Here is a 22063-nt window from a genome sequence, read left to right on the forward strand (position 1 = left end):
CAAGCGTGTTTAGAAATACAGTGAGTAATTAACGAATTTCATAAACAACGCTTTGCATTAGTTTTGCATTACTGAACCTGGCAACGCTGTCATTTTGGACAAAAACATGCAGCTTCTCTCTTTCATTCTTTTTTTTTTGATCCTCACTTCAAAGGGGACTCCCTACTGTTTGTGCCTCACTGCACTAATTGTGTCCCCCTTTCTGGATGGGGTGCAAACCCCCAACCGCTTCAAAAAGCAGCCTATCGGGGACGGAGCTAACACGGAGCTAACGCTCAGCCCCCAAAATCAGCAGTGCTGCGAGACATCCTTCAACCCCACTGTTTGCTTTTTAATAGCTACATTAAAGATTTGATTTTCATGCTATCAAAGCTTATTTGGCTTTTTGTGACAGAATGCACTACAATATGAACTGCTTGTTAAAACATACAAACAAGACTACTATTTTTGTTTTATATTTGGTATTGTTTAGTAAAGATTTGTATGATTAATAAAAGTTTCAAGTGAAATGTCTCAATAAACAACACGTACACGTAAACAAGGTAAATCACAAATACCGTTTGTAATAGTCTACTCTCATAGTTTAAAAATTCACAATTGAATCCCACCCTGTGCACAAAACTAATAGATAGTATGCTCTACTAGATACTAAATCCACGGCTAACTCCGACCCTGGACACTAAACTACTAAATAACGTGCTCTAATAGATTATAAATCCGTGGCTAAATCCCACCCTGTGCACTAAACTACTGAATAGTACGCTCTACTAAATACTAAATCCAACCCTGCACTAAACTACTAAATGATACGCTCCACTAGATACTACATCCAACCCTGCACTAAACTATTAAATAGTACGCTCTACTAGATACTAAATCCAACCCTGCACTAAACTACTAAATGATACGCTCCACTAGATACTACATCCAACCCTGCACTAAACTTCTAAATAGTACGCTCTACTAGATATTAAATCCGTGGCTAAAACCAACCCTGCACTAAACTTCTAAATAGTACGCTCTACTAGATATTAAATCCGTGGCTAAAACCAACCCTACACTAAACTACTAAATAGTACGCTCTACTAGATACTAAATCCAACCCTGCACTAAATTTCTAAATAGTACGCTCTACTAGATATTAAATCCATGGATAAATCTGACCCTATGCACCAAACTACTAAATAGTACGCTCAACTAGATACTACATTCAACCCTGCACTAAACCACTTAATAGTACGCTTGAATATATACTAAATCCTAGCTTAATCCTATCCTGTGCACTAAACCACTTAATAGTACGCTCTACTAAATACTAAATCCAGCCCTGCACTAAACCACTAAATAGTACACTTGAATACATACTAAATCCTAGCGTAATCTCACCATGTGAACTAAACCACTAAATAGTACGTTCTACTATATACTAAATCCAACTATGTACTAAACTACTAAATTTGTGTGCTCTAGTACGCTAGGATCTAGTATGTTAAACTAAATCTAAAGCTAAAACTAAATCCAACACTGCGTACTACACTACTAAATAATACGCTCTAATAAATACAAAATCCTCGCCTAGAACCTCCCCTGCACACTAATTACTAATTACTAAATAGTACACTCTAATAGATACAAAATCCAACCCTGCCATACACTGAGTATGGTGACGTTTAGTATAAAGTGGCAGATTCACAGGTATCCTGGTCTCTGTTAAGGGGTGAGAAATCACAGAAGTTCTTCACAAGTCTTGACAGTTCATAGCTAGTCGTGAGGTGTAGTAGATACTTCACATGTAAAAAGTCTATGCTTGTAGACAGTTTTTGAGGATTTTGCAAGAATGTTGTATGGTTTGTAGTTGAGGCGATTACATACAGTGCAAATCCAGCGCCAGCTAAAGTTCCTCTTTAGTTAATATACGGTCCAATGGGTGCATTGGAGGGTGCAGTCCGAGGAAATGACTTATAGAACTGAATCCATCTAGTGTCTATAAGACTTGTCTCTTCCTCTAATGGACATTTTATTCTGGCCTAATTTTGAAACTCTTCGAAATAAAAGAAGAAAAAATTAAAAGGATTTGAAGCTGCCTTTTTTCTTCTTCACTGGACCTTTGAGCTTTGATAGCCTCGCAGCTTGTGTTTGTTCACTGAAATGATGTTAGATGAATTCAAGTGGTTTAGACCTGATCAGATTTCATGTCTTAGACTTCAAAGAAAAGATCGGACACATCAAATACTGCATGCGCGAAATGAAACAAAGATCAGATTTGACTGAGTGTGTGTGTGTGTGTGTGTGTGTGTGAGAGAGAGAGAGACATAGGGAGAGAGATCCATTCAACGAAGGCGTAAACATGTTTAACAGACTCGGGGTCTGGATGCTAGTAGCTGTGTGTGTCTGGCTTCTTAGAACTTGAAACAGAATTCTTAAATAAAAATGTTCCTCTCATTTTACACTACAAGCCAATAAACACAAGCTAGGCTTCCAGCAAGGAAGCAAGGAGTCATCCGGAAAAAGGTTCTAATTCAGAAAGCGATTCATGACCCACATTCTGATTATTTCTTTTTTCTTTTGATGTTTTAAAAACTATATTTTGTTTTATAAACTATATGAGTGGAATGAAGAAAAAATGTTGTTTACATACTTCAGAATGGATTTGAATTAAACACCAATACCAAGGTTTTTTTATGTGCTCATTGGCTTTTCTACAGTAGTGACTAATTTACAGTGACTGATATGCCAGGAACGTTCAAGTCAAACCGGGAATTGTGACGAAATTTCTGGTGAATGATGCCGTGAAAGTGATGAGACTCATAGTCGCAGTAAAACATTTGAGCGGTACAAGCGTTCTAAAGAAGGCTGTACATCCGTGAATGATGACCCTGGCCGAGGTGGCTCCTAGAAAATCAACAGATAACTTCAGTCCGCTAACTTGCAGTAGAGATGCATCTGTTTGTTGGAACTGTACACACAATCATACACCAACACCACTTGACCATTACAGGAACTCGGCTGGGAGTTATTGCCACGTCTCCACTTCCAGTTTTCAGATCCGAAGCAGGGCGTATAATCAAATCCTGTGTACTGAGAAAACGTTCTACCTTGCTGGTGTTCAAGCGCTAGTGAAACACTGAGATAAGTGCATTAGTGTACAGGGGATTATATCGAGTAATAAAGGGACTTTTTAACTCTCATAACTTTGAATCTTTAAGATAGACAAATTTGGATTTCTTGGAACATTTCTCAGACAAGGTTTTTTATTTATTTAGTTACTTAACTTTGCGTATTAACATCAAGAGATGGAAAAAAAAGAGAAAAGAAGCTGGTAAGTAAGGCTCCATCACATCTTCCAGACATTGATGAGTTTCCTGTTACTGTACACCCCCAAGTGTTCTATTCAATACTAAAATAAAGGAATGTCACTAGGCTATGTAGTAAGTTCACCGCCACTGAGAGGTTGTCCTTGTCCACTCTCACGCACACACACACACACACACGGCCTGCTTTTGTGCTGCAGGAAGACAACAGTCACATGTCCGACAAACACTTCTGCAGCTGCTCTCTCTCTCTCTCTCTCTCTCTCTCTTCCATTGTTGAGTAGTGTTGAAAGTTCTTTGGCTTCTACTAAATTATGGGTATCTAATTTTTTTTTTAAAAAAGACGTTTTTTTTTTTTTTAAGGGCCCGTTTAGCTTCAGGTTTTTATTCTAGCCAATCAGAAGTCTACTTACAGTTATTTTTTTTGAAAAATAAGTTAGTCTTGATCTTCAAACAACTGATAAGTTCTATTAGATGTGACCTTATTTGATTACAAGTTAAAAAAGTGCAACCACACTGGCTTTTTGTAGATAGGATTAGACAAGTTGTTTAAGATTATTGTACAGAATATTATTAACAAATTTTAGATAACATGTTATAAAGTGTTAGAGCAGTATTAGCTAGAACTGGGAGCATTCTAGTTTAACTGGTACCATTAGGACTGTTCCACTGGATTCATAGGGACCACATTTGCTAATAATATTAATATTTTGGCATCACTGGAGTATTATTATAGTTATCACTTGGAAAGGGTGTTTAAACCATGGCTATCACCGGACCAGTAAATTGGGTTATATTTGGCACAATGATGGGACCAATTTACAATCTAAGCATCATATTACAACGTTGGGGGGAAAATATTGGTTCCATTAGGGCAGTATTTCAGAGTCACACTTTTTACCAGGATATATGATATGATTTTACCATATTGTACTTCTTACCAGGCTTTGAACAGCTATACGTCAGTAACCTGGTGCCAGGATTATGCAGACCTACTCTACTCATGCCCGGGTGGATCAAAGGACTGGGCTGATCCCATAGAAAAGCTGATGCTGCACAAATCAGCAAAAAAAAGTTAACGCTGGCCATGGCATCAGAACACCAAATGCATCACAGCTTGCCACACACAGGGCTCAGCAGGCAAGAGCCCAAGGCCAATGAATCCACCTTTAAACTCCCCACATCCCAATCTGCATGAGATGTGCCAGAAAAACAAGTCCAATCCATGGAGGCCCCACGCCTCAACCCATAGTGACAAAATGATCCGCTGCCAGTGAGACAAGGGAAACCAAAAGTGGTTTTAATGTTAATTGTTTATGTTATGGCTTATATTTATATTTTTATTATATTTATACTTATTATGACCTCCAGGAATGGATATTGATATGCTTGGGGCAGCATAGTGGTACATTGGTGTGGGTGGGGCTGTATATAGGTACAAGTAGGGAAGTATGTTGATACAAGTGGGGAAGTATGTTGGTATGATTGGGGCAGTATATTGTTATGATTGGGGCAGTATATTGTTTTGATTGGGGCAGTATATTGTTACGATTGGGGCAGTATATTGTTACGATTGGGGCAGTATATTGTTACGATTGGGGCAGTATATTGTTACGATTGAGGCAGTAAATCGTTACGATTGGGGCAGTATATTGTTACGATTGGGGCAGTATATTGTTACGATTGGGGCAGTATATTGTTACGATTGGGGCAGTATATTGTTATGATTGGGGCAGTATATTGTTACGATTGGGGCAGTATATTGTTACGATTGGGGCAGTATATTGTTACGATTGGGGCAGTATATTGTTACGATTGGGGCAGTATATTGTTACGATTTGGGCAGTATATTGTTACGATTGGGGCAGTATATTGTTACGATTGGGGCAGTATATTGTTACGATTGAGGCAGTAAATCGTTACGATTGGGGCAGTATATCGTTACGATTGGGGCAGTATATTGTTACGATTGGGGCACTATATTGTTACGATTGGGGCAGTATATTGTTACGATTGGGGCAGTATATTGTTACGATTGGGGCAGTATATTGTTACGATTGGGGCAGTATATTGTTACGATTGGGGCAGTATATTGTTACGATTGGGGCAGTATATTGTTACGATTGGGGCAGTATATTGTTATGATTGGGGCAGTATATTGTTATGATTGGGGCAGTATATTGTTACGATTTGGGCAATATATTGGTATGATTGGGGCAGTATATTGTTACGATTGGGGCAGTATATTGTTACGATTGGGGCAGTATATTGTTACGATTGAGGCAGTAAATCGTTACGATTGGGGCACTATATTGTTACGATTGGGGCAGTATATTGTTATGATTGGGGCAGTATATTGGTCCTACATCCATTGTTTTCACTGGTGCATATTGAGTTCTATTGAGTGACTTTTGCAAAACTATACTGCATTGCAGAAAGTGAGATCTACATATGTTTTCTCATTGTTAATCCATAAATTTTAATTTGAGGTAATTCATGGCCTTTTCAGAGATCTCCTTCACTCCTAAACATGTGCACATTTCTCTCGTCTTGCCCTTATACAGGCATCAAAGGAGCTGATGGGAAAACCCATCTCTCTGCTGCTGGCATCAAAGCACAGGAAGTGTGTGTGAGAGTCAGGCCTGCCGTTCCCGGCCTCGGTGTGCATGTAGGGGTACAATAACAAATCTGTGTCAAAGCTGTGCAATGATGTGTTGACATATGAGCAAGAGGAGGCATAATAAAAAAAACTCATCTATGTGTGTGTGTTTCTAAGGAGTTCAACGAGTGTGCTTGTTGTATGACTGAGAGGAGGTATAATCACATGCTCATCTTGGTGCGTGTTGATGTGTACAGTATACTGCGTGGTGCATAGTCAAATCTCATTTCTTCTCCTTAAACCTGGGTGAAAGAGACAGGATGTGAGTATTGGATATTTAGAGAGATACCTGTGTTGACATGATTGTGTTTTAAAAGGTGGAGAATGTTTGGGTTTATTCTTTAGAATTAACTATAATTAGAATTATAAATTCAATCTTGGAATGACTGTAATTTGCAAACTGTGATTGCCACGCCAGTCTCAGGCCTCAGGATAAACAATTTTCCTGGCCCAGAAATAAGCCACGTCTCCAGCCGAAGCAGAGCTGCTCAACTCTGAACTTTTTCTTAAAGGCCTGATTTATACTACTGCGGCTGCATGATGTATTTGCGAACACATCAGAAATCACATCATGGACTGATGGTGGCATGGGGCTCAGCATTTATACTTCACTATGTGAGCTTGTACTGAAGCAGTGCTTAAAAGAAGCCTCAGCATGATAAAACACAGAAGAGCTCGAACGTTGCATTCGACTAAAGCTTGTAACGCAGAATTTCCAACTAAAAGAAACAAACATGCTTCTTCAGATTCGAATTCTTACTCTGAAAGTCAAGAAGAATTCCTCAACCCTGAGTTTAACTTGATGTCAAGCCAATATGCCCGCTTGCATCGTCAACGGTACGCAAATTCATATTTCTCACCTTTAAATTAGTTTCTTTATAATGTATATTTTTATTCTTATGCTGTATGTATCTTAGATCAAGTAAATCAACATGTAGACGATATTAAATTATTCTCTTGTGTTGTATATGAAGGTTTTTTTTTTTTATAGCTTGAATACATGGAGGTAGAAAATAATCCAATTTGTATTCATGAGTCTCAATTTCCTTCATACCTCTTAACCAAAAGTTTTGGGGAGAAGTTTTCACACATTTTTATTAGGCACATACAAACAACACAGAAGCATTTCACTTTAACGAGAGTTCATTTTAAAATGCACAAAAGTTTATATTTTTCTTAGCTTTACCACCGTCTCTCGGTATTATATAGTAAAAAGGTGAAAATAAAGTACAATCTAATACACATGTACAAGCGCTAAAAACAAAAACTGTGAGGGGTCAAACTGGGACTTGACTTAAATAACTTTTTTCAGCATTTCACTAGTGCTTGCATGACATTAATGTAGAGAGTTATGTCAGTTCGCTGGAGCCATGATCGGATTACCTGCATCATGTCTGAAACGCTGGCCTCCCAGGAACTCCTTTAATGTCCTAAACATGTTGAAATGGCTTGGAGTGACTTGAAGGACTGTACTGCTGATGTGGCAATAACTTCCAGCTGAGTTCCTATAATGTGCAAGTGGTGCAGTGAGCAGAATGAGGTCATGCAGTGACGTTGCACTCACTGAATGTTCACGGGAACGACTGCAGTGGGCTCTGAGCCACCTCGGCTGGCATCGTCATTCACTGATGTACGGCTCTCTTTAAAACAGTTGCACCATTCAAATGTTTTACTGCGACTATTGTACTGTGCTTTCAGTCTTCTGTAAATGTCAATCGGTTTTACCCTTTCATTCACTAGACATTTCAAAAGAAGGACAAAACAAACAATTATAGATAATGATGTCGAAGTAGGCAGCACTTCAGCTTAGTGGTTAGCACTCGCACCTCTGTCTGTGTGCTTGTTGTTGAGTTTACATTGTTCTTGCTGTGCTTGGTGGCTTTCCTCCAGGTACTCCGGTTTCCTTCCCAGTCCAAAAACATGTAGTGTAGACTGATTTGTGTTTTAAAATTGGGATGGATGGATGGATGGATGGATGGACAGAATGCCAAAATAATATTGATAGAAAAGCAATAAATATAATTGGGTTGGTGAAGTAATTCCATACTTCTATTAATCAGATATAATGGATGGGTTAAAGATCTGGAGTTTCTTTTTTACATCTTCACTGGGAGCTCTTGTGAGAAAAAAGGGTATTATAATTACAGATACATTGTATGTCATAAAAGCATGATTGTAGCTTTTTTATTAAAATCACATGACTGAAAAAAAAACATACAGTATCAAGTAAAACACTGATCTGAGATCAACCAGGTTAGGACATGTTGTTGATTAAAGCTTAATTTACAATTATGTTTAACTAAGGAATTTGTAAAACCATGCCCACAATTATGTTATGCCTTAACCGTTTTGAACCGACTTAATAGCCTTATTCCACTATTACAGGAATATTATATATAATATAATATTATATTATTTTAGTAAACACTCTTTTTTATATAAAGTAGTATATAGTATGTACCATATAATGCTGCTAATACACACATCAAGCTATCTAAACCGAGACGATGCTACACATCAGATCAGAGAGACAGCTACGCTGTGTAATCTATGCTCACATGTCACCAGCCTCCTTTTTATCAAGTCAGGTCTTCTGTTTGGAGTGACAGGAGGTCTTAGGTCTGTTCAAGCATGACAGTATGAGGCACGCTTGGCTGACTCGTATCTTTCTCTCAGTCTCTCGGGGTGTGTGTGCGTGTGTGCGCTGTATATTTGTGCTCTGTATAATTTTTGGCTGAATTTCATTACTGTAAACAAAAAGCAAACATTATAAAAAAATTCTTCGATTTGATGAAATCATGGGTTTTATGTCCCACTGTGACCACAATTTTCTGACAGTTTTAAAACATCTTTTTAAAATAAAAGTAATCCTAGAGTGTAAAAACTGCTAATATGTGCATCTAACCCCATCAATAGAATGATTGCATAAGATTTTTCCTGTATACAGGGGGCCTGCGCCTATCCCAGGAGACTTAGGGCACGAGACAGGGTACAACCTGGACGGGATGCCAATCCATCACAGGGCACACAAACATACACACACTTACACACTCTTTCACTCGCCATGGGCAATTTGGGAACACCAATTAGCCTAATCTGCATGTCTTTGAATGTCTATGGGAGGAAACTGGAGTACTCAGAGGAAACCCACCAAGCACGTGGAGAACATTCAAACTCCATGCATATAGACCCGAGGTGGGAATCAAACCCAGACCACCAAGCCACCATGACCCACACTCACGGATAAAAGAATATCCTTATTATCCCAAGCACACTTATTTTTATGTTTAGCCCCTGCTTCATATCTATGTAAAGAGAACGATGCAGTGCGGCTTTAGTCCTTTCTCGTGTCCAGCTCGCTCGCCTCCTTATCCGTACCCTCTACTCACTGTCTGTCATTCTAACAACGCCATCATCGCTACGGCTGCATTGCATTGCATTCTGGGACTTTTAGTGCAATCTTTATGCCAACATTTCCACTAATGTGTACCTGTGCTAGTAATAAAACTAGCTTATGACGTCAGAGTGCCAAACAACCACTAACTCTCACAAGCAGTGATGAAAACACAGCTACATGCTAACTAACCAGCACCAGAATAACTAAACACATCCATCAAAACATGGACGTATTCCAGGGCAGAGGTTTGCTTTAATAATTTCTTGTGTCTTGATAAATAAGTATTTAGATTTTTTTGTGCGTATTTATTTATTTAATTACTTATTTATTTTAATTTAACATCCACAGACTCCAAAAGACTTCCAGCTTGCTTTCATGCACCGCCTTGGTCCAATAAAACACTTTGAGTAAGCGCCTCCTCTGCACACAGGACTGAGCCATGGATGTTGCCAGATTGATGCGAACCCCTGATGTCTCAGTGTTTATCTATATAGTAGAGTATAAATAAAATAAATATTTAGTCTGTACGTTGGTCAGAACTCGTGCTTTTGATGATATTTTTACATTTCATACACTGGAGGACCAGAAACCAGTCTCAGAAAAAAAATGTCTGTCGGTACGTCTGTCATGCATCACGCAAAATCTAATTTAATGAAACTTTGCCAGCCCTTAGGTATCTGCCTGAAGTTAAACCTGCGCCATAAACGAAATCAAAATGTTGAGTAGAAGAGACGTTATGAGCAGTTATGTGCCAGATTATAAACCACAAGTTTTGACAGCAAACCGCACATGTGTCAAACAGTGGGCGCGTCTTAAATCGACCGCTGGACAAATTTTCCTGTTAATGGCTAGTCATTTATTAGTGCCTCCAGTCTTGTTAGAAATTTAAATTCTCACTGCTAAATTTCTTTTTTCTTAACTTTGAAACCTGCATTAAATCGGCTACCCTGGAGGTGCAAGGTGTCAGTACTATCCGTCACCACTACTTTACCCAGCCCACTGGACGAGGGGTCACCCTGGGACTAGTGCTGACCAGATGTTTATTCAGTGTTGGAGCCTTCTCAGTAAGCTCTGATGTTGAGATACCATAATAGTGCATGTAGAACAGGTGTTCTATGTCATTGTCATTGTTTTAGTTTGGGCGCATCTCAGAAGTATTAAGTCACATTTACATTAACAAATTTTACAGTAATTGTGTTATTTACAAAAATTTAATATCGGAAGTGATAAAAAGAGTGTGTCTTGAAAATTTTTTACAAATATATTTTTAATTTTACTTTATGTGCATATTTCTAGTTCCAGACCTGATTAGGTTTGGTTCTGTTTACTATAGTGAATTTCAAAGATCACATGCAACACAGCAACAACATCAACGAACAATGAAAAAGAGCACTAGTAACAAGCTGTATTCATGACTAGCTTTTCAAAACAGTGATTACTATGATCATTGTTATAGTTTGAACTGTGCACTCTGTATTGTAATACATTTAAAGCCAATACAACTATGTTGATTTGATTTCACTCCATAAACAGGGAAGGAACTGGCAGTTGAGAAGATGAGAGAGTTGTTTTCTGTGGTTTTTACTGGTTGTAGGCGAGGAATTACAAGTTCCAACATCACTTTGAACTCAGAGTCATTTCCAATATGCTCATATGTAATGTTAGTTCAACATGCTCTTAGGCTTTGTAGTATAGTCATTTGATTATGAAAAGGATAAAAAGTATAGAAAAGGATGGAAAGTGTCAAAGTTTCTTTATTATCTAATGTGTGGGAGGGTTGCCTTCTTTCTGTCTTGCTCCTTAAGGATCTAAATCTAAATCTGTATTTCTTTAAAGCTGTTTTGTGTTTGCTTTGCTGATGTACTGTAGTTGTTTTGCGCACCATACATGCTGTAACCGGACAATTAAAAGAAAATTATGATCATGTGGTTCTATTTAAAGGAAAAACTTGTATGGTTAGAAGTAGATGTGGACTCTGTAGGACTGGCTGACATTGTGGAAGTAGACAGTAGGCTATTTAAGGCGTTGTGGACAGGAGTGGGCTGTCAGTAGTAAAAAGAGAGGTTACATGGTTAATAAACATGGATAAACTTAAAGGACAGGTGAACATAAAAGAATCATGATAAACACTAAATATAGAACAACTTGAGCTGAGGATCTTACCAATGACCCTCGAGCTGTAAGGTGGCAGCTCTCCATCAAAAGCATGGTGGTGACAAGGCACAAGACGGGGTTCACCCTGGATGGGGTGCCAATCCATCGCAGTGTACACACATACACATGCTCATTCACACATTGCCGGCAATTTGGGAACACTAATTAGCGCACTGTGCATGTCTTTGGACTAATGGAGGAAATTGGAGTACCTGGAGGAATCCCAACAAGCATGGTGAGAACTTGCAAGCTCCATGCACATACGGACCACGAGGCGGGAATCGAAACCCAAACTTGGTGGTGAACGGCAATAATGCTAACCACTAAGCCACTGTGCCACCCAATTAAATACAGTATATGGACAAAAGTCATTGGCAATATCCAAATACATACACTTCGATATGGAGTCGGTCCCCCTTGTGCAGCTGTGACTGCTTCCGCTCTTCTTGGAAGGCTGACCACAAGATTTTGGAGTGTTTCTGTGGGAATTCGTTCCCATTCATTCTGCAGAGCATTTATGAGGTCGGGCACTGATGTTGGACGAGAAGGGTCTGGCTCGCTAGCTCCGTTCCAGTTTATCCCAAAGGGTTGAGATCAGGGCTCTGCGTTCGGGCCAGTTAAGTTCTCCCACACCGAACTCATCAAACCATGTCTTTATAGTCCTTGCTTTGTGCACTGGGGCACAGTCATGTTGAAATAGAAAATCGCCTTCACCAAACTGTTGCCACAGAGCTGTAAGTGTAGCATTGTCTAAGATGTCTTGGGCTGCTGAAGCATTAAGATTGCATCAATCAATGGGGATAAGAGGCCTCAACTGAAATGAACTATTAACAGGTTTGACTAAATACTTTTGTATATAAAGAAATTCATATCATCAACCGATAGTTTTACCTAAAACTCATTCAAAATCACTGAATCATGGACACACCTTCTCCCATGGAACCAGTCCAGTGTTGTGGTGTCAGGGTGACACTGATCAGATCAGGAGGGTAAACAAAGCAGTGAATCTGGCAACCCTTGGGGGCAGTAGGGGGGGTGGGGCTGGGAGGGAGACTACGCGCGTGAGGGGGATCAAAGCTGCACTCGCGCTCTGGCTCCGTGTCGCATGTGAGCGCGCGCGCGCATGTGCCTGTGTGTGTTTCGGTGTCCTCGCGGATCGCGTTGGTTTTTGTTGGATTAAAAGCCGATCTGATGGTTTATTCCTGCGGTCTGATGCGGAGAAATGGGTAAACTCCATTCCAAACATGGTAAGGCTATGCCTTTTCTTCCCTTTCATGCTTTCTTATGTGTGTTTAGTATTGCACTCATTCTTCTTCTTTTTTTTTTCATTCTTCTTTTTTTTTATTTTAACATTTTGTTTCTCTGCTTTTCTCCTGTTAAAAGCTGCAATCTGTAAACCGAGGGAAAGCCCGGAAGGTGAGTTCAGTGAGGAGTTTAGAGATTTTTTTGTTGTTGCTATGATTGCGCTCAGATCCCCCCCGCGCGCTTCCTCATGGTGCAAAGCACTAGTTTGAAGTTAGACTTTATTATTTGATTTGTTAATTATATTCTGTTAAATGGACTTCTCTTGCTTGTCCATGCCGCAGGTGATAGTTTTGTAGTGAACGCCTGCTTGGCGAGGAGAGGACTGGACGACTGGCTGGTTAAGCAGAAGTATTACTGCACGGGCGCGCGGCTGGAGCAGCAGGACTGCGCACAGAAAAGTACCTGCGGGACATCGGCGAGGGTAAGAACCCCGACCACGGGCTGTCCTGGCTCGTGTCCCCGTGTGGGCACGCGAGAACCCGTGCGTGTGGTGTATTTATTTATTTTTATTTATTTAAAATTTTATTCCAAGTTGTTTTTGTGCGTTTGCGTGGAATTTCTCCTGTTGCGCGCGTGAGTGAGTTCGTGCGTGCGTGCGCGCGTGCGGTGCGCGCTTTTCCATGGAAGCCCCAAAGAAAACTCAGAGAGAGAGAGAGAGAGAGAACAGGATAAACTCCCAGAGATTCGAACCCATAACCCGTGGAGATGGGATGCGATGCGACAAGACGTTTCAAGACAACTCGTTTCCTGTTATTTCAGCTTCTTATTCTCAATCAATCACTATTTCAAGATTCTTATTTCAGTTAGATTTTTATTTTATTTTAACCAGATCATTTTGCTGTCTAGATTTTACCCTGCTATTTAGACTTAATAATTTCAACTTAGGCTGCAGGGTGGCGTAGTGCTCAGCACTGACACCTTGCACCTCCAGGGTTGAGGGTTCGATTTCCGCCTCGGGTCTGTGTGCAGTCTGTTCATGGAGTTTGCATGTTCTCCCTGTGCATGGTGGGTTTCTTCCCACAGTCTAAAGACATGCAGATTAGGCCAATTGGCGTTCCCAGGTTTGTAAATGTGTGTGTGTGTGTGTACCTTGGGATGGATTGGCACCCTGTCCAGGTTTTACCCTGACTCGTGCTCTAAGTCTGAGTGAATTTCAACTTAATCATCTTAACTTTATAATTAACACACTAAACTCTATAAGATATTTTCAAGATGTTGTTTTAATGGAATTTGGTTAACACATAGCCTGTGCGTCTATTGATTGGTCATAAATAAGTAAAAGATTTTGGGAGAAAATTGAACCCATGCCTTCGGCATAGCAGCCACCAATGCACTTAATGGCAAAAAAACAACAACATAATATTAGGTTGAAATAATGACAATATTTTAAGTTCAAATTTAATTCACAACTTGTAGTTGTGGGCTTTGAAGGGGGCTCAGGTGGTTGCGGTTCTGGATTTGTTCAACCAGAGGGTTAGGGGTTCGAGCCCTGCATCCGCTGGGTTGCCACTGTTTGGTCTTTGGGCAAGATTCTTAACCCTACAACCCAACTACTGCAGGCAGTTCTGGTTCCAAGCCCGGTTAGGAAACAGCAGGGTTGCGACAGGAAGGGCATCCGGCGTAAATCCTGTGCCAGATGAGTTATATGGAAAGTTTTTAAAATGGGAATTTAGCAACCTACTTGCTTTTTTTTTTTTTTCAATCTAGCAAGATTTTTTTGATTTATGTTGTTTCATCGTTAACACTTTAAATTGGTCAAAAGAACGCTAGGCAAGATTTTTTTAATGGATTAAATCTCTTCTTCAAATCTCTTATTCCGTTTAGCTGAATGTTTCCGTTTGTGTTCCACAAAATGTGAAGGACGCTTTCGCACCACAGAGGTTTACATAATGCGTATTTGAGGAACAGGTTATGGAAAGGAAACTAAAAATGGTTCCTGATGGAATCATTCAGAAAAATAATAACAATAAAAAATTGCTGCTGTTGTTTTAGACAGCATCAGCAATCTGGTGTAAATATTCCTCTTGTAATTCTTAATTGTTTCCCGGCTTTGGCATTTTCTTTGGCTTGAAGACCACCCCATTTTTTTTTCCCTTTTTTTCCCCTCTTAATGGGTTCCTGCTCTTGGAGAACGATCTTGGCATTGTGCTCTTTCGATAATCAAGAACAATACCAAGTGTGTATTGCGTAGCAAGCTGGGAACACACAACACAGAGAGAGAGAGAGAGAGAGAGAGAGAGAAAAAAGACGCTTTGTTTTTGCGGCTCGAGCGTAACTACAAAAGGCAGAACCGTTATGTTGAGCCGCGATGGGAGAAGTTTTTTTTTTTTTTTTTTTTTGAATCCACACACCCGCTAATGAATGGCTTTTAAAATGCCTGCCAACGGGCTCTCTACAATTGCAAATGCTTCCTTTGAAGCTTGAGGTAGAGCCGGGAACTTTTTCTTTTTTTCTTGATGTTTATTCCTGTGAATGATGGGAGGGGGAAATGTCTGGTTAAGAGATGCTTTTTTTTTTTTTTTTACAAAATGTCCAGAGTTTGTTTGCACCTGTTTGCATCAATGCTTTTTTTTTTTTTTTGAGTGAAAAATGATAGCACTCTGACACACTTTAAAAAAAAAAAAAAAAAAAAAAAAAACCTAGTCTGATGCTTTCCATACGACTGATATGAAACATCAAGTTCGGAATATTACAAAGGACCGGAATATTTGCACCTGACAGGAAATCACTTTTATGGGTCCAAGCATTGATGGTGCTGGAACCCTGCTGTTTTTATTTATTTATTTATTTATTTTATATTTTCGACTGAAAGAAGGACTAGAGATACATAAAAAAAGTTTTGTTTTTGGATGCAGTGACGGTATTCATGAGAATGATGAGATGTTTGAGTTTTACAAAAAGTCCAGAACCCACTCGCTCCTGACAGGCAATCGTATTTGGATGTAAAGTAGAGGGAAAGTGGAAAAAAAAATCATAAAAGTAGTCAGATGTACCCAAAGTGTCCTCTGCTTGAGTAAAACGTCTCTGCGTTTAGACGAAAGACGAGGCGAAGTTGTCGTGGAATTTACTATTTTATTATTTTCTTTTTCTAAGAGAGGGAGATGATGGGAAGGAAAAAAGTACTTCACACCAAACTTAGGGGTGTGCATTTCAAAAAAACACTGCTGCCATGAAAGTAGTCTGATGCATTTCTGAGAATGATGGGAAGCATCGAGTTTGGAGTTTTACAAAGGACCAAAGTCTATTTGCACCTGACAGGAAATCTTTATTTTTGGCTGAAAGGAAGAGTCTGGGAAAAGGGGGGGTGTGTGTGTGTGTGTGTGTATGTGTGTGTGTGTGTGCGCTTGCATGTGTGTATGTGTGTGGGGGTGGATTTCACACCAGAGTTTTTTTTTTTTTTTTTACTGTTGTCATGAAAGTAGTCAACCATATTCATGAGAATGAATGATGGGATGCGAGACATCTGTTCAAGGAGTTTACAAAGGTCCAGTCTGTTTACCTGACAGCCAGTCATTTTTGTGCTAGAAAAGAGAAAAAAAAATGCATGGGAAATAGTCGGACTCGACTCGCAGAACGCCTCTGTGTTTAGACGAAAAGGTGAAGTTTACTTCATTGTTTTTTTTTTTTTTTTCCGCCGTCAAATACAGGAGGGTTTATCTAAGCGGAGGAACAGAGGAAAGAATGTGTCAAGGTTCAGAACAGACGCGCCGCTCTATGGAAAGCGATGGATCACGGTGGGCTTGAAAGCATGACGGGCTGGTGACAGGGTTGCATTGTGCAACCGAGTAAAGGAGGAGGGGAAGGGAAGGGAGGGAGCACGAGCCTGTCTGTGATTTGGCATCCTGGTAAACACACAAGAACGTCGCTGTTTGAGAAGCGCCGTAATGCTCTGGAAGCACTTCTGAGGAAGCGTAAGCCTCTTTTTAGGTCGCGGGTCCGTCGAGTCTCAAAAGAGTTTTTGAGAAGGCGTAAAAAGGGGGTGGGGTGGCGATGGGGAGGGGTGGGTGGTTGTAGTCAGTTGGTGGATGTGGGGTGAGATCCGTCAGACCGCTCTTAAAAAAAAAAAAAAAAAAAAAAAAAACGGGCCACTTTGCGGGCTTTTTTTTTTTTTTTAAGACGCATGCAACTATTTTTTCACCTCTTTCTGACAGAAACCGCCGAACATTTAAGGAAGAGCTAAACACAAGACAAGACCTTAGTGCTGATAACGGACAGGATATTTATGTTATGGCACTCTAACGTTGAGTCACTTTTCCATATGGCGATGCATTTTTTTTGGGAGCCGTCTTATTTAGAAAGCAGCGTTTCTTCCATGCGGCTTTTTAAAAAAAAATTTTTGGAGCAGATTTGAAGGCAGCTTCATGCTTGGCCGGGGCTATTGTGTAATTTTGTTCTTGTGACTGTTTAAAAGACATGGCAGACGGAAATGTTGCTCTGACTCTCTCTAAGGCTATGATTTATTCCCGCTTGGATAGTAGGTGCGCTCTTACAACCCTTAAACCGATCTTTGGTTTGGCTGTGTGGGGGAAAGCTTATGAAGTTCTATGTAGCAGGGCTGGGTGATATCAAGATATAATTGATGAATTGGATTGATGAAATATGTCACAATATAGTTTTTCTGTACATCTGGATTATTGTAAGCTTCTTTTTTTAACTATGGTGGCCAGGTCCAGATTCTGAAAGCAGGTGGTTTTAGGGTCAAGTTTTGTAGCTGTTATTGAAAACGTCGAACTTTACACTTTGATAGATATTATGTACCATAGAAATGTTCATATGAAGTTCATAGTAGCCTACTTTACTATACTGGACCCGGCAACTAAGGGGGTTCTTTTCCTTTTTAGCCTAAGGCACTGAATAGATTGAACTCGTATAGAAAGTTCAGTTGAGAAGCCAGATTGAGAAAATGGAATTCAATGAAAAGCCAATGATGGATGGAAGATATTAAAAAAAAAATAAATGGTCCAACTGAAGGGACATGTAAGATTTTAACATAGGAACCTATAAAGAAAAGATTTTCTTATACAAAATGTTCAAATATGATAGACAAAATTGTGAAGAACCCCCGAGAGAACCCATTTATGCCTTACACCCAATGCAAACCATATTCAATATAAATCCTGATTAATGTCCAGATTTGTCATGACACAGGTTTTTGGATTCATATAGAAACTTTTAATGGAAGGGTCGCTTCCTTTCACAACTGGCTCCCCTTTAGAACAGTGGACTACTCCCAAGAGAAATCACTCACCTTATATACCGCTTTATCCTGTATTCAGGGTCGCGGAGTCCTGGAGCCAATCCCAGGAGGGTTAGGGCACGAGGAAGGGTACACCCTGGCCAGGGTGCCAATCTATCACAGGGCACACACACTCACACACCCATTCATACACTATGGGCAATTTGGGAACACTAATTAGCCTAACCTGCATATCTTTGGACTGTGGGAGGAAACCGGAGTACCCGGAGGAAACCCACCAAGCACAGGGAGAACATGCAAACTCCATACACACAGAGACGGGAATTGAGCCTGGCCAGGAAAAGAACCCGGACGCTGGTGGTGCAAGGCGACAGTGCTAACCATTACACCACCATGCCGCCCTCAAGAGGAGTCAGCTAAAGGAAAATAAAGAATAATAGCCAATGAAAAAAATTTGTCAGGTCTCAGTTCTTGCCCTGCTTTGGAAACTATTAAACTGGTGGTTAAGGCATTGGAATATGGTTTTGGAAGGTCCAACGTTCAAACCCCACGACCACCAAGTTACCACCATTGGGCTCTTAAGCAAGGCCCTTAAACTGCTCAGATGTATAATAAGATAAAAATAAAGTAAGTTGCTCTGGATAAGGGTGTTTGCCAAAGCTTAAATGTAAAGTGAACGAATGGGACCGGTCAAATCTGGATTTCTTAAACTGGGGAAACTATAAAAGATTCTTCATAAAAACCTAGGTTAGAGACGTCTTCCTTTGACACCATGTTGTGAAATCTTCAATCCTTAAAAGAACCCTTGAGCAAACTGTTTTTAAATATTGGTCTACTCCTAAGGAAACTAAGATTAATGACCATGGAGACGAATATCCGGTGAAAGAGATTTCTCAAATCTGAGCTTTGTTTAGGAAACTATTAAAGATTCCTTCTAGAAACCTAGAGTAGATATGTCTTCCTATTACACGATATCACATGATTCAAATGGATTTAACTATTTTGGAAGTCTCTACCCCTTATAAGAACCCTTGAGGAACCTTAAACAGTGGATTGCTCTGAAGAGCACCTAGATTGGATTGATGACCATGGAGATGAATATCCAATGAAGGATATTTGTCAAATCTGCGTTTCTATATTAAAGGTTCTCAGGAGCAACCTTGAGTAGAGAGGTATTCCTTGCACACCATGATCCAAGTATATGGAGGTGGCCTTTTTAAAAAGCTTGAACCATTAACTGTTATAGAACCCATGAGGAACCTTTTTTTAATCAGTGGACAGTTGACTCTCAGAAGGCAGCTGAGGCTTCTAAAGTTCTGCCATTTTGCTATGGATTCTCTGGTGATGCAATTGATGTCTTCACTGTCTGATTGGTGGTGTCAACCAGTACCAGTTAAAAATTTGGACACACCTTCTAATTGCATGGTATTTCCTGGGTTTTATTTCATTCTGTACTGTAAAACAATGCTGAAGCCATCGGAAATGTGCAATAATCTTCTTTGAACAGCTTCAGATTGGCTGTTATCTGAGGTTCTCTTTGTTAATCTGTGATTTTTGAGGCTGGTAACTCTAAATGAACTTCTTCGCTTGCAGCGGAGGTAAGTTTTGGTCTTGCTTTCCCGGGAAGGTCATCATGGTGCTTGATGGGTTTTGCAAATGCACTGGACACAATAATGTTCTTGCAAGAACTATACCAGAACAGCTTTCCTTAGGGACACATGCATATGAAAAATAAATGAAACCAACGTTGATATGTTACTTCCTCCAACAAAAAGTCATATGATAGTTAACTGTATTCACTTGAGGCTTTGCGACTGCCGGAATGGAAGGTCATTTGCTAGCCTTGAGTGGTATAGGAAGGAAATAAAACTAAACAGGTGAAAAGCAACCTGTCTTTATGGATATACAGGAAACAAGAAGAAAAGAAAAAAAAAAACACAGTGTAGAGATTGTTGACATGATGGTACAGTCATATCTGAAGAACAGAGCGGAACTTGTCATTGTTGTCGCTTTTTAGAAGTCTGTCGATGGAGTTCGCTGTTATGAAGGCATCGGAAGCATTATAGTATGCTGAGTGATTAGATTAGTACTGAAGGCTGCTCGTTACGCAGAACTTCCCAGCAATACTTGGATGGAGGCTTTTTAATTTTTATTTCATTTTTTTTTTTACAGCTGGACTTAGATTGTGAAGGGCATTGTAATAAAACAATAAGACATAGCGAATCCTTGCTGAGATATGGTTAAAGATTACCCCGTGTTGTTTTTTGTCTGCAGTTATTTCCAATGCTGTGCAAAAGTTTGCACACCCTTCGGACAAAATTCAGTCCAATATTTATAAACGAAATTACATGAAAGTGGATGATGAGATCTTAATAGCAAAATGATACACAAGTTAAAGTGATAAAATATTAAGAAGTTTTACTTGGGGTTATAACTACTTCCAATTTTATTCCCATAATCTGAACTGTTTAGACCTAATTACCTTAACTTTAAAGTTTGTTTTAATAACCTTTTCAAAAAGAGAAAGATACACATGTAAAGATGACGCAGAGAGAAAACATAAACATAAGTAGATAAAGAAAGTGACATGTAAAGAGACATACAGTATAGAGAAGGAAAGAGAGAGGGATACACACATCGTGAGATGTCCATGCAAATGAAGGAAAACACACAGAGGCGTAGAGAGAGACACGTGCAGGCAGAGACACACAGACAGAGGAAGAGAGAGGTAGAGACAGATACATAGAGAGAGAGACTCAATCAGATAGAGACACAAATTAATAGAAACATAGAGAGACACACATATGCAAGTAGAGCAAGATAGAGACAAAAAGAGACAGTGAGCGGGATACATATGTCAAGAGACTCCACCAGAGAGAAACACAGAAATGAAGAGAAACGTAAAGAGAGAGAGAGAGATACATACATAGAGAGAGACCGCGCTGCATGGTTCATTTCTTGAAATCTTTTTGGGTGGATACATTTTCTGCTAAGACGTTTTCACTTTCACCTGCAGCGCACAAGCCGAGACTTTTCGACGTTATTTGGCGCTTTTTAAGAGCTAGGGGTTTCGATATCTGATGGTTCCTTCAGCCAGCCGAAGCCTTACACACTGTATATACGTCCTTTCTTTCGTGGCACACCGGAACAGGATGGTAATCCAAATCCTCGAGACAGATTTAAGCGATCTCATTGACTTCTAATCAGGAGCCTAGAAGAGATCTTTTTAGGAGAACTAGGCCTTGAGGAACACGTGCGCATTTGCCAGATGGTTTGAAGTGATTTGGCAAAGCTGCGTGCAGATCCCTGCTGAAAGACTTGGACTGTTTGAACAATTTGGACTCGGCAGAGTTTTGTGTGTGTGTGTGTGTGAGACAGAGAGTGTATGTGCGTGCATATGTGTGCGTGCATGTGTGTGTGTGTGTGCGTGCATGCGTGTGTGTGTTTCACATAAATGATTAAGTCCTGTGAGCTTAATGGTTTTCACAGTGTTGAGGGAGAAAGAACAAAACGGAGCAAGACGTACGTCTGACCATAAATATTTATTTGGAAGCATTTGCTTTGTTTTGAGTTCAACAAAGCGTTTCTAAGATAGCTTAATATTTAATTGCGTGTTAAACTTGGAGGCAGCGCGCGCTGGCGGCGTGCGTTTTTTCCGCCTCCTTCTTTTTCAAGCTGTCTGGTTTCTGGGGCCAGACGTTGTTATCCGGCATCACCAGGGCCAAACATATGCAAACGTGTGATTTTTTAAATGTTTTTTTTTTTTTTTTACTGTGATTTTATCGCTTGAATACGATTGCAGTAATTCTTAATTGTGAGGTTTTTTTTGTGACGATGTTTGTTTTCATGGCTAATTTCGCTATTTACACATGCACCATCTTAATAACAGTTGTTTGCCGGGACTGACTACCATGTGTGTGTGTGTGGGGTAGGGGACGGGGGGTGGCGGGGACGTCTCTGAAAGGGAGGGGGTGTTGTAAAATGTAGACTATATGGAAAGGACAGTGGGGAGTCAGGGTCAGGAATCTGTTTGATGTTGA

The 22063-nt window shown here is 39.9% G+C and overlaps 1 protein-coding gene across 1 annotated transcript in view; it reads left to right on the forward strand.

Moving 5' to 3' along the window:
* The first annotated feature begins 12619 nt into the window (after positions 1–12619).
* nkd1 (NKD inhibitor of WNT signaling pathway 1) overlaps positions 12620–22063 on the forward strand; it is a 45052-nt gene continuing 35608 nt past the window's right edge. The window contains exons 1-3 of the mRNA XM_053493391.1: positions 12620–12768; positions 12905–12937; positions 13108–13247. Of these exons, the coding sequence (XP_053349366.1) occupies positions 12744–12768; positions 12905–12937; positions 13108–13247 (198 nt within the window). The 5' untranslated portion in view covers positions 12620–12743. The remainder of the gene's footprint in view (positions 12769–12904; positions 12938–13107; positions 13248–22063) is intronic.

This window comes from Clarias gariepinus, chromosome 3 (assembly GCF_024256425.1).
Source record: "Clarias gariepinus isolate MV-2021 ecotype Netherlands chromosome 3, CGAR_prim_01v2, whole genome shotgun sequence".
Taxonomy (NCBI): Eukaryota; Metazoa; Chordata; class Actinopteri; order Siluriformes; family Clariidae; genus Clarias; species Clarias gariepinus.